Source organism: Hydra viridissima, unplaced genomic scaffold, assembly GCF_058129835.1.
Source record: "Hydra viridissima isolate aposymbiotic clone 2 unplaced genomic scaffold, HvirCarnegie_v1 scaffold_9, whole genome shotgun sequence".
NCBI lineage: Eukaryota > Metazoa > Cnidaria > Hydrozoa > Anthoathecata > Hydridae > Hydra > Hydra viridissima.
In genome coordinates this window covers 7,659,952-7,671,818 of record NW_028324308.1, presented here as the reverse complement: position 1 = coordinate 7,671,818, position 11,867 = coordinate 7,659,952, and the positions used below count along the sequence as shown (strand labels likewise).

Here is an 11,867-nt window from a genome sequence, read left to right as displayed (position 1 = left end):
ATCACATAATGGAAATTATTAGTTCTGAAACAGGAGAATATCTATAAAAACAACGAAAAAGATTTTAATCCACAACGCTTTCACTAATGTTTGAGCTGAATGTGGTACGATGAAACAATTTGTAGTACAGTGAGAAAATCCGACTATGTAAATATGAAAAATGAATACCTTATGTAATATCTAGAGTATAATTGTTAACAATAGCTTTAAAATAACATAGATTTTGCAGGCTGCAAATTTTTTTTTTCTACTCTCAACATAGCCTAAGCTCACACCGTTGTGTAGGAGATTTTATTATCTTCTACTCTCAACATAGCCTAAGCTCACGTCGTTGTGTTGGAGATTTTATAATTGTAAACCTTACTAACAGAAATGTTGTTTCCTTTAACCCCTTAATGCACACATTAATTTGGAATTTTCTGTCAAAAATGATCAGTTTTTTTTTTTCATTGATTTAATAGATATCGTGAATAAGTACCCGCGTCGGGAACGAGCATGTAAAAATTTGTTTACAACGAAATACGTTCACTCGAGTGTGACACGGGCATATTCAAAATTTGCCGGAAAGGAACGCTCGTGTCAGACACGGGGATGTACGTTAAGTGGTTAATCAACACATTACAACTTGCTTTAGATAAATCGAGATCTCGAGCAAGATTTTCGAGCTTTCTTAAGAAATCTGGACCTTTATGAGAACTCGAAGACAACTTACTATCAATATTCAGACTCTAAAATGACAGTTTAGGTATTAGTAAGCCTTCATATTAATGTCAGGAGTAATTGTAAAAAGGAAATAATGATGCTTAATGCGATGAATATTTTAGTTCTGTTCAAACCAATTTTACTTTAAAAAGTATTGACAAATGCTACCTATGCATATAACTAATTACAATTATTTTAGCCAAATTACTAAGTAACACTTAAACAAAGGTAGGAAAACATAATTAGAATGAGAGTAAAAGAAAGTCATTTATGGCCAGAAGACTAAAAACTTAGAAGGGCAGGACTCCTTGACTTTGTCTATGCCCGTTATAGGTAATATCTCCTTGATGGTCCATATGAAAGTGAAACATTTAAATACTTTGAAAACTATGTGGTAAATAGATTTTTTAAATGATGCAATAGTGGTTTTTAACGTGTTTCGCAACTCACTTGACGTAAAGTTTTTAGTTTTTAATATCCTTTCTGAGTATCATATTCCTATTTGCAACTATTTTCATCTTAACTATCCTTAATTTGGTTTAACCATTTTATTAATTGACCGTTCACATAAGTTTTTAGGATTCGACCATCTACAATTTGAGGCTTCATTTCCAACAATGTTTTTAATAGTAATCATGTAAGAACAGCACAAAAAATTATATAAATATATATTCAAAAAATAAACAAGAATAAAGAAATTTCAAGTAATAAAATAAATTAAGTTACAAAAATTAAAAACATTAAATTTTTCACATTCAATTATAATCGTCATTATTTTCCTCGCCGAGCAATTCGTCCATCCAAATCCCTAATTCGTTTAGCGCCTCTATGTCTAATGGGTGAAGAACAAGGTCCAATGTTCGAAAATTCTGAGATATATGGTTTGGCGTAGCGGAACTAAAAAACAAAAAATATTTAAATTTTTTGTTTCTAAACAATTAAACAGCTGAAGTAGATTTGGAGCATTACAGAAAGTTCTCCATCAAAATTCCTCTGAAAGAAATTTTTTTTGTATGTATTTCCTACTTAAACCTAAGCTAATTCATCAGCTCTCAATGTTTAATTTTCTGAAAAACATCATTTCAGCTTAATGACAGAAATATTTGCTGCTTTTAGTCAAATCTTATAGAAACCGGCCTTCTGTAAAAGTTGTTATCACTCTCACTGAAAATTTCAATATTTATAACACCAATTAAATTTAGGCGAAGTTTTCTTGATACATTAAACCATCAAAATAAACCTCATGGAGCATGAAATTGTTTTCAAAGAACTTTTTAAGCCTAAGAGTAATGTTTGAGTAAAAAAAAACAAAAGCATACCGTGGAATAACAGTAACATTATTATGAATAGCCCACCGCAATACAACATGAGTAAGAATATAGTCATAATGAGCTGAGACTGATGATATGACATCACTTTCTAACACAGGATTATAGTCCAAAATCTTACTTCGCTGCCATTGAGTCCCTAAAACCAATTAATTATAAGTGTGTAATTAAATGTTAAACAATTAAATCTAATTGTCATGTGTTTAATTTTTGACAAAAAAAATTACACAGAAAAAGGATGATATACCTAGGGTTGAATACCCCATGTAACGAATGTTATGTTGAGCGCAGAGTTTTCGTACAGCTCTGTCAGAATGGAAAGGATCAAACCAATTCTGAACAACTGAAATAGGTTCAACAGCCCAATCAATCAGCTCAGTAAGCATAGAAGTATTGAAGTTTGATACACCTATATCTCGCAACTTCCCCTTCCTTTTGGCTTTCTCCATCGCACGCCAGCTTTCTTTCCATGTGCCAATTGGTTCTTTAAAAAGATTTCAATTTAAATCTATACTTAAATACTTATAAATACTTGTCATTTTAAGCTATAACAAAATTCTAAAAAGTTTTTAAAATTGATATAAGGGAGATATTTAAGGGAGATACAAAGTTTTATCAATTTGTTTTGACCATTTGAGTTGATTGAATTTGAGTAAAATTTTGATTTGTTTGTTCTATGTGGAAGCTTTGATTTTTAACTAACACTTGTTATTTATATACCTTCCTTCATAGCACTGTAAATAATAAAAAAATTAAGTAAAAAAGATACAACTGCATATGATTTTAATCAAGGTTGTTGAATATTACCTACTGAGAATTGGATTTTCAAATGAGATAATGTCGTAAAATTAACATAGCACAAGGTGTAGTAATTAGTATAAATGTAGACATTAAAAACTATAGTAATTAAGGAACCATTATTTTAAACAAAAATGATTAAATTTTACTTTTGATGGAACTATAGAAAATTCATGGTGTTTTTTTGACATGCTTTAAGTACAAAATTGTGAGTGGGATTATGAAAATTTCACTGAGTATAGACTTGTTCACATTAAGTAATTACCTGGAGTACATTTTAGGAATAGATCATCGCATACTATTGAATGAATAAGATATAGGTCTATGTAGGTTGTATTTAAATTTTCCAAAGAAAGCTCAATAGCATCTAGTGTTTCATTGAAACCAAGGAACTTAGGATGCAATTTAGTTACCACAAAAACTTCCTCTCTCATTATGTTAGTTGCAGCCACAGCTTTTGCAAAACCAACTTCTGACCCAGGGTATCCATAGGCAAGATCAAACAACCTTTTAAAATAATTGAAATGCAGGTAATATCAATTTTTTTTGAGAAATCTCAAAATCAAGTTTTAGAGAGTATCTGAAATTCTTTTATTATGCAGCCACAGCTTATATTTTTATTATGCAGCCACAACTTATGTGCAGATGCATCATATGCTAGCTTCTGCATTATAGACAAGAAGATTTAAAAATCCACAAAAACTGGCATGCACTGTTTTTTCTTGCATCCTTCATCCATCCTTAATTTGGTTGGCTAAAAACTAGTATTTAAATAACTGAACCTACCTATATCCAACTTCCAATGCATACTTCACTGCATCTTTTGTTTTTTCTTCCAGAAAAGCAGTACCTAATCCTAGGACTGGCACTAAAAGAAATCCAAAACAAACTGATTGTGTTTGCAGCAAAAATTCAGTCTGTACTGCTAATTTTTAGAAAGAATGTAAAATGTTATTCACAGACCTTTTTCACATTTATAATAAAAATAAAACAATTTTTACAATTATTATAAAATAATATTATTCACTTTTATTTCCTGTTACAAGAGTAATATCTTCAGGTCTCTCATTTTTCTTAGGTATTCTCAGATTTAATACTGCTAAGTCATCATTGAAATCTACATCAAGGATATCTTTGAAAGAAATCTGTGTATTGTTACATGGTAGATGCTTAAGCTGATTTGATAAAAACTCAATGTATTCATTTAAAGTCTAAAGTTTAAAAAAAAAAAAAAAAAAATCAAAAAAATTTTTACACATTAACTAAAATTTCTGACTAAAGAATAATATTTATAAAATATGAAGGCCTTATCATTAAAAATTATCATTACAAATTAAATACATTACCAAGCTCAAGAATTACCTGAATATAATCACCACCATGGTTTAATTCAAAGAAATTGACTTGAATATTGATGTAATTAGCTAAATGTTCAGGAGACACATAGTACCACTTATAGATAGGAACATATAAAATATCACCTAAACAAAACAAAGACCAAATTAAACCATTAATAATTACAGCAAAATTACAATCATGTAAAAAACTCTTACCCTATAAAGTTTGTGGGTTATTTTATTAATTTTATTTTTACCTAGTTTGACATTTACCACAGTGTAAGGAATGTAAAGTAAATCAAAACGGTCATGAATCTTATTTATGTCCATTGATTCAATAGTTGCCCCAGAGTAGGAACCATTTACACCAAATATTATAACTGAAAAATTAGAAAAAAGGGGAGCTATGAAGTTCTCAGCCATGCTTAAACTGATTTTTGTTTTCTTTCTTTCATGAAGATGAAGTTTTACACCAGTAATCTCTATAAAAAAAAGGGAAAAAATTAAATTGACCTCTTAAGAGAGTATCTTCTATATTACAGGACTTCTCAACAGAGGTTTTGTTAGATTAAGCAAAAGAGATTTTGGAATGACATTTTAAGTATAAAAAATAGTTTTAGTATTCTACCAAATGAGAAATATTTAACAAAAACCTTCTTAAAACTAACAAGTTTTATGTGAAATTCTAAAAATGTGAGTAGCATAAAGAATTAAATGCTATGAGAAAGCTTTATTTTAAAGTAAGATTTAGAATAGAATAATTCATTAAAACAACTTTCTTAATTAAAGAAATTAAATGGAGGAAAAAACCTTAGAGCAAGGCTTGTGTCAACCCATAAAATTTAACTTGGTAACTATTATAAGGAAAGGGAAGAGAAAGAAAAAGAAGGAAATAAGTTCCCTCATCGGTTCAAATTTAAGAACCATACTTTGAATATAATCATTACAATGAAGAACTAATGGAAGATGAACATCATGAAGAATATTGCTCTCTTTTGCTAGAAAACTAACAAATTCTTCTTGTTCAAATAAAACTTTATCGAATGTTGATGTAGCACCATTAAATAATTGGATATGTGATGTAGCATATTGTTCTTTTACATAAGAGCTATTGTGCCAGTAGCGGACAGAATTCCAATCTTTTGCACCACCTAAACATAATGTTAAGTATGCATAGATTTAACAGTCAACACATTTAAGATGAAATAAATAAATAAAAAATTAAATAAAAATATAAAAATGTTTCCAAGATCAATATGATTCTTTTATGTAAGGTTTATTATCAAAATGCTGAATTTCACCTCTTATAACTGCAGCACGATTTTGCACCAGATAATTTGTGTAAAAATAAGATCCACCAGGGGAGAATTCCAGGTCATCGACATCTTTAGTTTCATTGTGTCTGTTGTTATTCAATGGAGTCCCTTTGTTTTAGAAATTAAAAAATATATATATTATGGCATTTTGTTGTTTTTAGAACTAGATATTAACATTTCTATGGGAGGGAAACTAGGATTAATACCTAAAATTAAACTCTCACAGTACATATATATATAAAAAAAAAAAAAATCATAACTATTTATAAGAACTTTGTGAGTAATATGTACAAAATATAAAAAAAGAGCACACACTAATAAAGTAAGGAGTAAAAGGTCTTAGCTCTTAACTACTATTCAAAATTTTATTTCTCTAAACAAACATAAAAAAGATATTTAAGAAATATCTCTTAAAAAGGAAAATACTTTGATGCTCGATACTTGGGTATACTTAGGTCTTATCCAACTAATTATACCATGGCATGATCACATGTGTGCTTTGCATATATGTTAGATTCATATGAGCTTTCGGAATGAGGCAAGTTTAATCCAAATAAACAAACATGGAAAAAGGTAATAGATGGCAAAAAATACCAAGTATATTAGAAAAAGAAAAATAACATCTTGATAATAAAATTTACTATCCTAGTTCTCAAAGGGAAAAAAAGAAAAATAGACCATAACTTACCTTGCAATGATGAAACTATTAATATTTGTATTGCAATGATAAATATACTAATAATCATACTTTGGTTTTGTTTTGTTTTTTTTTTAATCTAAAATTTAAAAAATCAAAAAACAGAGCTTTCCAAGGCATATCAGGAAAAATAATCAGGAAAAAATGAAGTGTATGAAACTTGATCCAAATGCTGTCTGATAAAATAAAGCATTTATAATAATGAAGTATAAAAGATGTAAAATGACAATAACCACTTACTCCTCTCTAAGGAAAATTTTTTTCATTATGGCGATCTAAATGTGTGCTTTTATAGTGTAGATGTGTATTTCCATCTAATTGACTCTAATTTAAAGTTCAAACTTCACTTTCGATTCCTTACGGTTGCCATCTGCTCTTCATACTAAGTTGGCCAATCCTACCTTAATTTACTATTTCCGACTTTCTTGAGAGTATTCTGGTTGAACCTCTTGAAAAAATCAGGAATGCCAATTTACCACTCTTTGAGAAGACTGTTCTTTAGTTTTTCTCAGCGAAGTTTATAAAGAGTTATAACATATTTTCTCGATTTTATACCAAAGAAATAAATTACTGTTGGATTTTTGTTTGAACTCCTGCAGAGTTGAAGCAATTGTTATCATAATTGACAAACAATAGTTTACTGTAACTTCATACCGTGGTCAATTGTTAAAGGCCTGATATTTGACTGGCCATCATAGCAGGATTGTAGTAATGTTGAGAGTGGCAATCAGAGAAAGAGTTAAGTTGTCATTTTCCAGTTAATTAACAATAATTCTTTCAAGAGTTGCTGCATGTTTGAAATGGTTTTGTAGTTTTTTTCTCGCAATCAACAACTCACTAAATAGCAATAATTTTCTCTTCTAACTAACTCTCCCTTTTTACAAATTTTCTCCTTTATATATACCCCATGCTTTTCCCAAAATATCCTTCCACAAACCGTCATAAATCACCACAAACACATATTTACAATTCTTATTGGTAAATCTATTAAAGCTATTAAATCCCTAACGTCATCAAATGTTCTAGAACTTTCCGAAATTACACTCCTCCTTGATCCTTACGGATCATCCAAATAGTAATCAAGGTATTTCGAAGGCATGCGCCGTTCCCGACCACTCCGTCGCAAAAGCATGTCGATTTCTTGGGGTCTATCTTCAGCGTCGATATTTTCCTCGTTCGTCTCTAATACATCTTTAATTGGATCTCCTTGGTTTTCAGCGTCCACTTGATCAGTTTCAACATTCATCTCTACTTCCTCATCAGGGATAATGTAGGGCTGAGTATCAGTTCGAGGTCTAACATGTTTCACATGACGCGGAATGCCGTTCACTTCTACGGTTTGGTTTAACGCATTCCGAGTTACCGTAGCTGGTTGCCACTTTGTATGGCACCTCGCATTTGGTGGTTTCAGCCAGACTTTATCGCCAATTCGAAATCTCTCGTTCAGGACATTTCGTGCAGGAAGATTCTCTTTTTTCAATCCTTTCACACCAATGGGGTAGCTGTATATTTTGCCCATCGGGCTTGCACCATTTTTGTCGGCTGAGACATTGTACCAATATAGTGCTTCCGGTATCGACATTTTTGATCGTTCTGCTATTCTCTTGATCGTACGGTGGTTTCTTTCCACAATTCCATTTCCTTCAGGATAAAAAGCGGCTCTATATCTAATTTGCACTCCCCAACTATCAAGGAAACTCCTTATCTCTTTAGTCTTAAATGTTGGCTCATTGTCAGTTAATATCTCAGACGGTGCTCCACGTTCACAAAAAACAAGACGGAGTATTCGGACTATGGCAACACTTCCGTATGAGCTCGATAATTGTCGCCACAACGCGTATTTTGAAGGTCCACAATCAATTAGACTCAAAAACTTGTCAGTGCCATAATGCGTGATATCCATGGCCAATCTCTCCCAGTTTCCTTTAACATCCAATTTTCCTTTTTCCCACCGTATTGGCGCTGGATCTATTGACTGACATGGTTCGCAATTTTTTATCACACTTCGAACATCGTTTTCAGTAGCAGTCGGAATTGTTTTACGAACAAAGTTTAACGTTCGATTCACTCCAAAATGTCCAGTTCTTTTGTGTATATTGGAAATAGCTTCAGCCTTCGTAGCTGCGACTCCCATGCAACTATTCCGACACTCTGGCACAGTCAGTTTGTTGAGCCATCTGCTGCGAACTCTAGTTAATGCGTCGGCCAAATTATCTTTAGAAGGAATGAGTTTCACCTCGACGCTAACATCGTATTCTTCAATTAGTTGTTGCAACACGCTCAGTCTTCTTCGAATCAGCATTTCCCCCGTCGCTTTTGATCTCAACCTTGATTTTCCCGTGAGGGCGTCAGAAACCCAGTGGTACACAGTCACGGAATCGGTAAAAACAGTCACTTTCTTCAGCTTCCACATCAGAGCCATATTCATTCCCCGTATCACAGCGTCTAGTTCTGCCATGTTTATATGAACATCAGACGTTTCTTTTCGCAGCCATGTTGCATCCTCCACAGTAGTCTCCCCAACTTGAATAAGAGCACCAATCGCTAAAGAACTGGCATCAACCCACACTTTTCCCTCATCGCCACGCACAGCCCAATCACCACAAGCAGGCTCGCAGCGTTCCACCTCAGCAAATACTTCCTGAAGCACCCACTTAACGTTCTCATCACAAACATCATCGTCCCAACCCGTCGTCAGACTGACAGCTTTCCTCTTCAAGAGACTACAAATCACTCGCAACCAACCACACACGGGTAAATGTCCTACCAACTGTCCACAGATTGAAAACACAACTCTCCTGGTTAACTTTTGCGAGATAGCATCAACTCGATTCCCTCTGGACCACATCAGTTTGTTACCAACCTTGCGCACACACAATCCTAACACACGAACTCCATTATCATCAATCTGCTCACCATCTTTACTCTCTAAACCATATTTCAAAAAATGCCTCTTGACATAATCAAGACTCACCACACTTTCGTCTACGAAAATGTCGTCTACATAAGCGGACGTTCACCACGTAACCATTTCCGATCAATCCATTCCTGTAGTTCGTTTTCATAGTCTGCTCTAGCGTATTGTGGAATTCCGTACTGTGCCACTTTATTATACAATCGGTTGGTATCGCTTCTCCATCTCTCCATTTCCATTTGACTCTCCATTCAGCACCATTAAAAACTGCTTCATGATCTTTCTTTTTTATTTCGATTTTCTTGACTTTGTTCTTGTTCAAAGCCGTTGCTCCACAGTAACTTAATCCGAACTTCGCTTTTCCCAAAGGAGAGATGGATACTCCTCCTAGTAACTTAATGGAACTCATTCCAAGCATCATATCGACTCCAAACGGTTGGAAATCCACTAAAATAACCTGATCACGTGCTTTAATGCCATCAACCTCAAGAATCACGACCGCTGACCCAGTGCACTGATGAACCTTTCCTTCAAACGTTACTACCTTTTGAGAGTTTGAGTACCTACATTGACTTCTGGGCAGGAATTTTTTATTCAAAATTGTCTTCGAACACCCTGTGTCTACTAACGCTGTCGCAACCATACCGTTAACTTTCAAACGAATAACAGATAATGCGCTCATTCCACCGATGTTCAGGAACGAGGTAGCGCAGATACCTCGCTCCTGCAATCGTTTCCCTGCAGCTTCCAGCATTTCGATGCAATGTGTCCTTCCTCACCACATTTAAAACATCTAACAGTCTTCGGAGACAAGCTCTTCGCAAGCGAACAGTTCTTTGCAATGTGATTCAAACCTTTACAGTTGTAACACACTAACGCAGTTTTTGTAGCATGGCGTCTAGACACAGCGCCAACAGCATCACTGTCAATCACATTTGCACAGTTCATAGCAGCTCTCACTCTGGGTAACATTTTATCAATCGGGTCCATTACGGCTCGAAATCTTGATGATAAGACTTCTGGCAAACCCACAACAAACGCCAAACGCACAGACTCCTCTGGTAATTTAGCTAGATAGGCTAATCGTCTTAAATCAGCTAAAAACACGTCAACTTTTTCTTCGTCACATAATTTTCGTTTTGTGAATAGTTCATATGCAGTGTAGGCATCTATAGAAAACGCCGCTAATAACACACGCTCGACTTCCACTACATCTTTTTTGACTTCCGCGGTTAAAGCATCGTATACTGCATAAGCAGCTTCTCTGAGAAGAATCGGAAAAAGTAGTTCAAGCTTTAAGTTCTGAATTTCAGCAATCACTTTTGTTCGTTGAATCCAAACAGCAGCATCCGAAGTGCCATCATACGTTTCAAACATATCAAACAATCTCATACTTGGTTCCATGGCCCGGCTAGCTTGTAGTTTTTTTCTCGCAATCAACAACTCACTAAATAGCAATAATTTTCTCTTCTAACTAACTCTCCCTTTTTACAAATTTTCTCCTTTATATATACCCCATGCTTTTCCCAAAATATCCTTCCACAAACCGTCATAAATCACCACAAACACATATTTACAATTCTTATTGGTAAATCTATTAAAGCTATTAAATCCCTAACGTCATCAAATGTTCTAGAACTTTCCGAAATTACAGGTTTTCTATATAACAATTAAATATAAAAATTTTTCAACAATTAGATATAAAAATTTTTAAAACGATTCTTTAATATTTACAATTTCTACACATTCCTTCAACTTCTTGGCATAAAGTCAAATAAAATCATTTTAAATTTCAGGCGAAAGGTAATTAATCTTGATTGTACAGTAAGATTACTTTTAATTAGGCAAGAAAGTGACTAACAATTCTTCGGTCATTAGCATCATTCTATATGACCATAATACAAATTTTTGGCAAACAGAGAAAGAGTTAAGCCAACAAATTGTCGATGGCTGTAGCTGTTTTTTTTTGTGTAATGTTTGTTATTGCTTGCTCAATTTAATTAACTAAATCTTCTTTAGAACATGTAACGCAATTCTTTGTATTTATTTTGCCATTGATATAGAAGTGACATTCATTAACCTACAATACAAAGTCCAAAAGTTCCTTGTTTTGAAGTAGTCAATTAGCAAAATGGAGTTGAAGTAGTAATTCTGTTGTTTTCAATTCCTGTAGCATGGTGAACTTGTAAGGAGACATTTGAATCTTTTTGAGGAGGATATGATGAATGGGTGTTTTAGGGATTTTAGTATCATCTGCAATTTGTTAAGCGAAGCAGCAACCTGTCTCCAAAGCAATACGATACAGTGATTCCATCACAACTGATGTTCGTTCTTCTTCTAAAGATGGGCGACCTGACTTCTGCTAGTGAGAACAATGCCTGTTTCTTCAAATTTATCAACTAATCTTTTATGCTGTATGTAGTGAATGGGTCTTTTATTAAACCACATACTTGTTTGAACTTTTGTTGAAAATGCTACTGAAGCACTTTCGGCCCTACTTTCATAATAGCATATGATGATGATGAAAATTCTGTCTTCCATAGAAATACTATTCATGACTGTATTCTCAAAAATAACAATATATGTTTAAAAAAAGAGCATTCTAGAAATATTCTCACTGGCTAATTAGTAACAGACAAAGGAAATTGTGCATTATTTTAATAAAGGAAAATGCGAATTATTTTAAACAGAAATTTGTTGCAAATGTATATGAATTTCGGTATCTCTATTCCGAAGTGTTTCAACCCTCGCAACTTTCTATTCTGACTTTTTTCT

At 33.3% G+C, this 11,867-nt stretch overlaps 2 protein-coding genes across 2 annotated transcripts; both read right to left on the bottom strand.

The window, feature by feature from the left end:
* Window positions 1-1,358: 1,358 nt before the first annotated feature.
* On the bottom strand, window positions 1,359-6,551 carry LOC145185760 (uncharacterized). Its single transcript, XM_090098888.1, has 12 exons — window positions 6,419-6,551; window positions 6,170-6,257; window positions 5,467-5,589; window positions 5,095-5,316; window positions 4,423-4,647; window positions 4,191-4,309; window positions 3,856-4,039; window positions 3,615-3,696; window positions 3,094-3,335; window positions 2,278-2,514; window positions 2,022-2,169; window positions 1,359-1,599 (listed from the first exon to the last, which is right to left on the bottom strand). The coding sequence occupies exons 2-12, from the start codon at window positions 6,225-6,227 to the stop codon at window positions 1,458-1,460; spliced, it is 1,782 nt and encodes a 593-aa protein (XP_089955014.1). The 5' UTR covers window positions 6,228-6,257; window positions 6,419-6,551; the 3' UTR covers window positions 1,359-1,457.
* A 502-nt stretch (window positions 6,552-7,053) lies between these two features.
* LOC149883825 (uncharacterized) lies at window positions 7,054-9,774 on the bottom strand. Its single transcript, XM_090098644.1, has 2 exons — window positions 9,153-9,774; window positions 7,054-9,106 (listed from the first exon to the last, which is right to left on the bottom strand). The coding sequence occupies exons 1-2, from the start codon at window positions 9,772-9,774 to the stop codon at window positions 7,236-7,238; spliced, it is 2,493 nt and encodes an 830-aa protein (XP_089954770.1). The 3' UTR covers window positions 7,054-7,235.
* Between the last annotated feature and the right edge of the window lie 2,093 nt (window positions 9,775-11,867).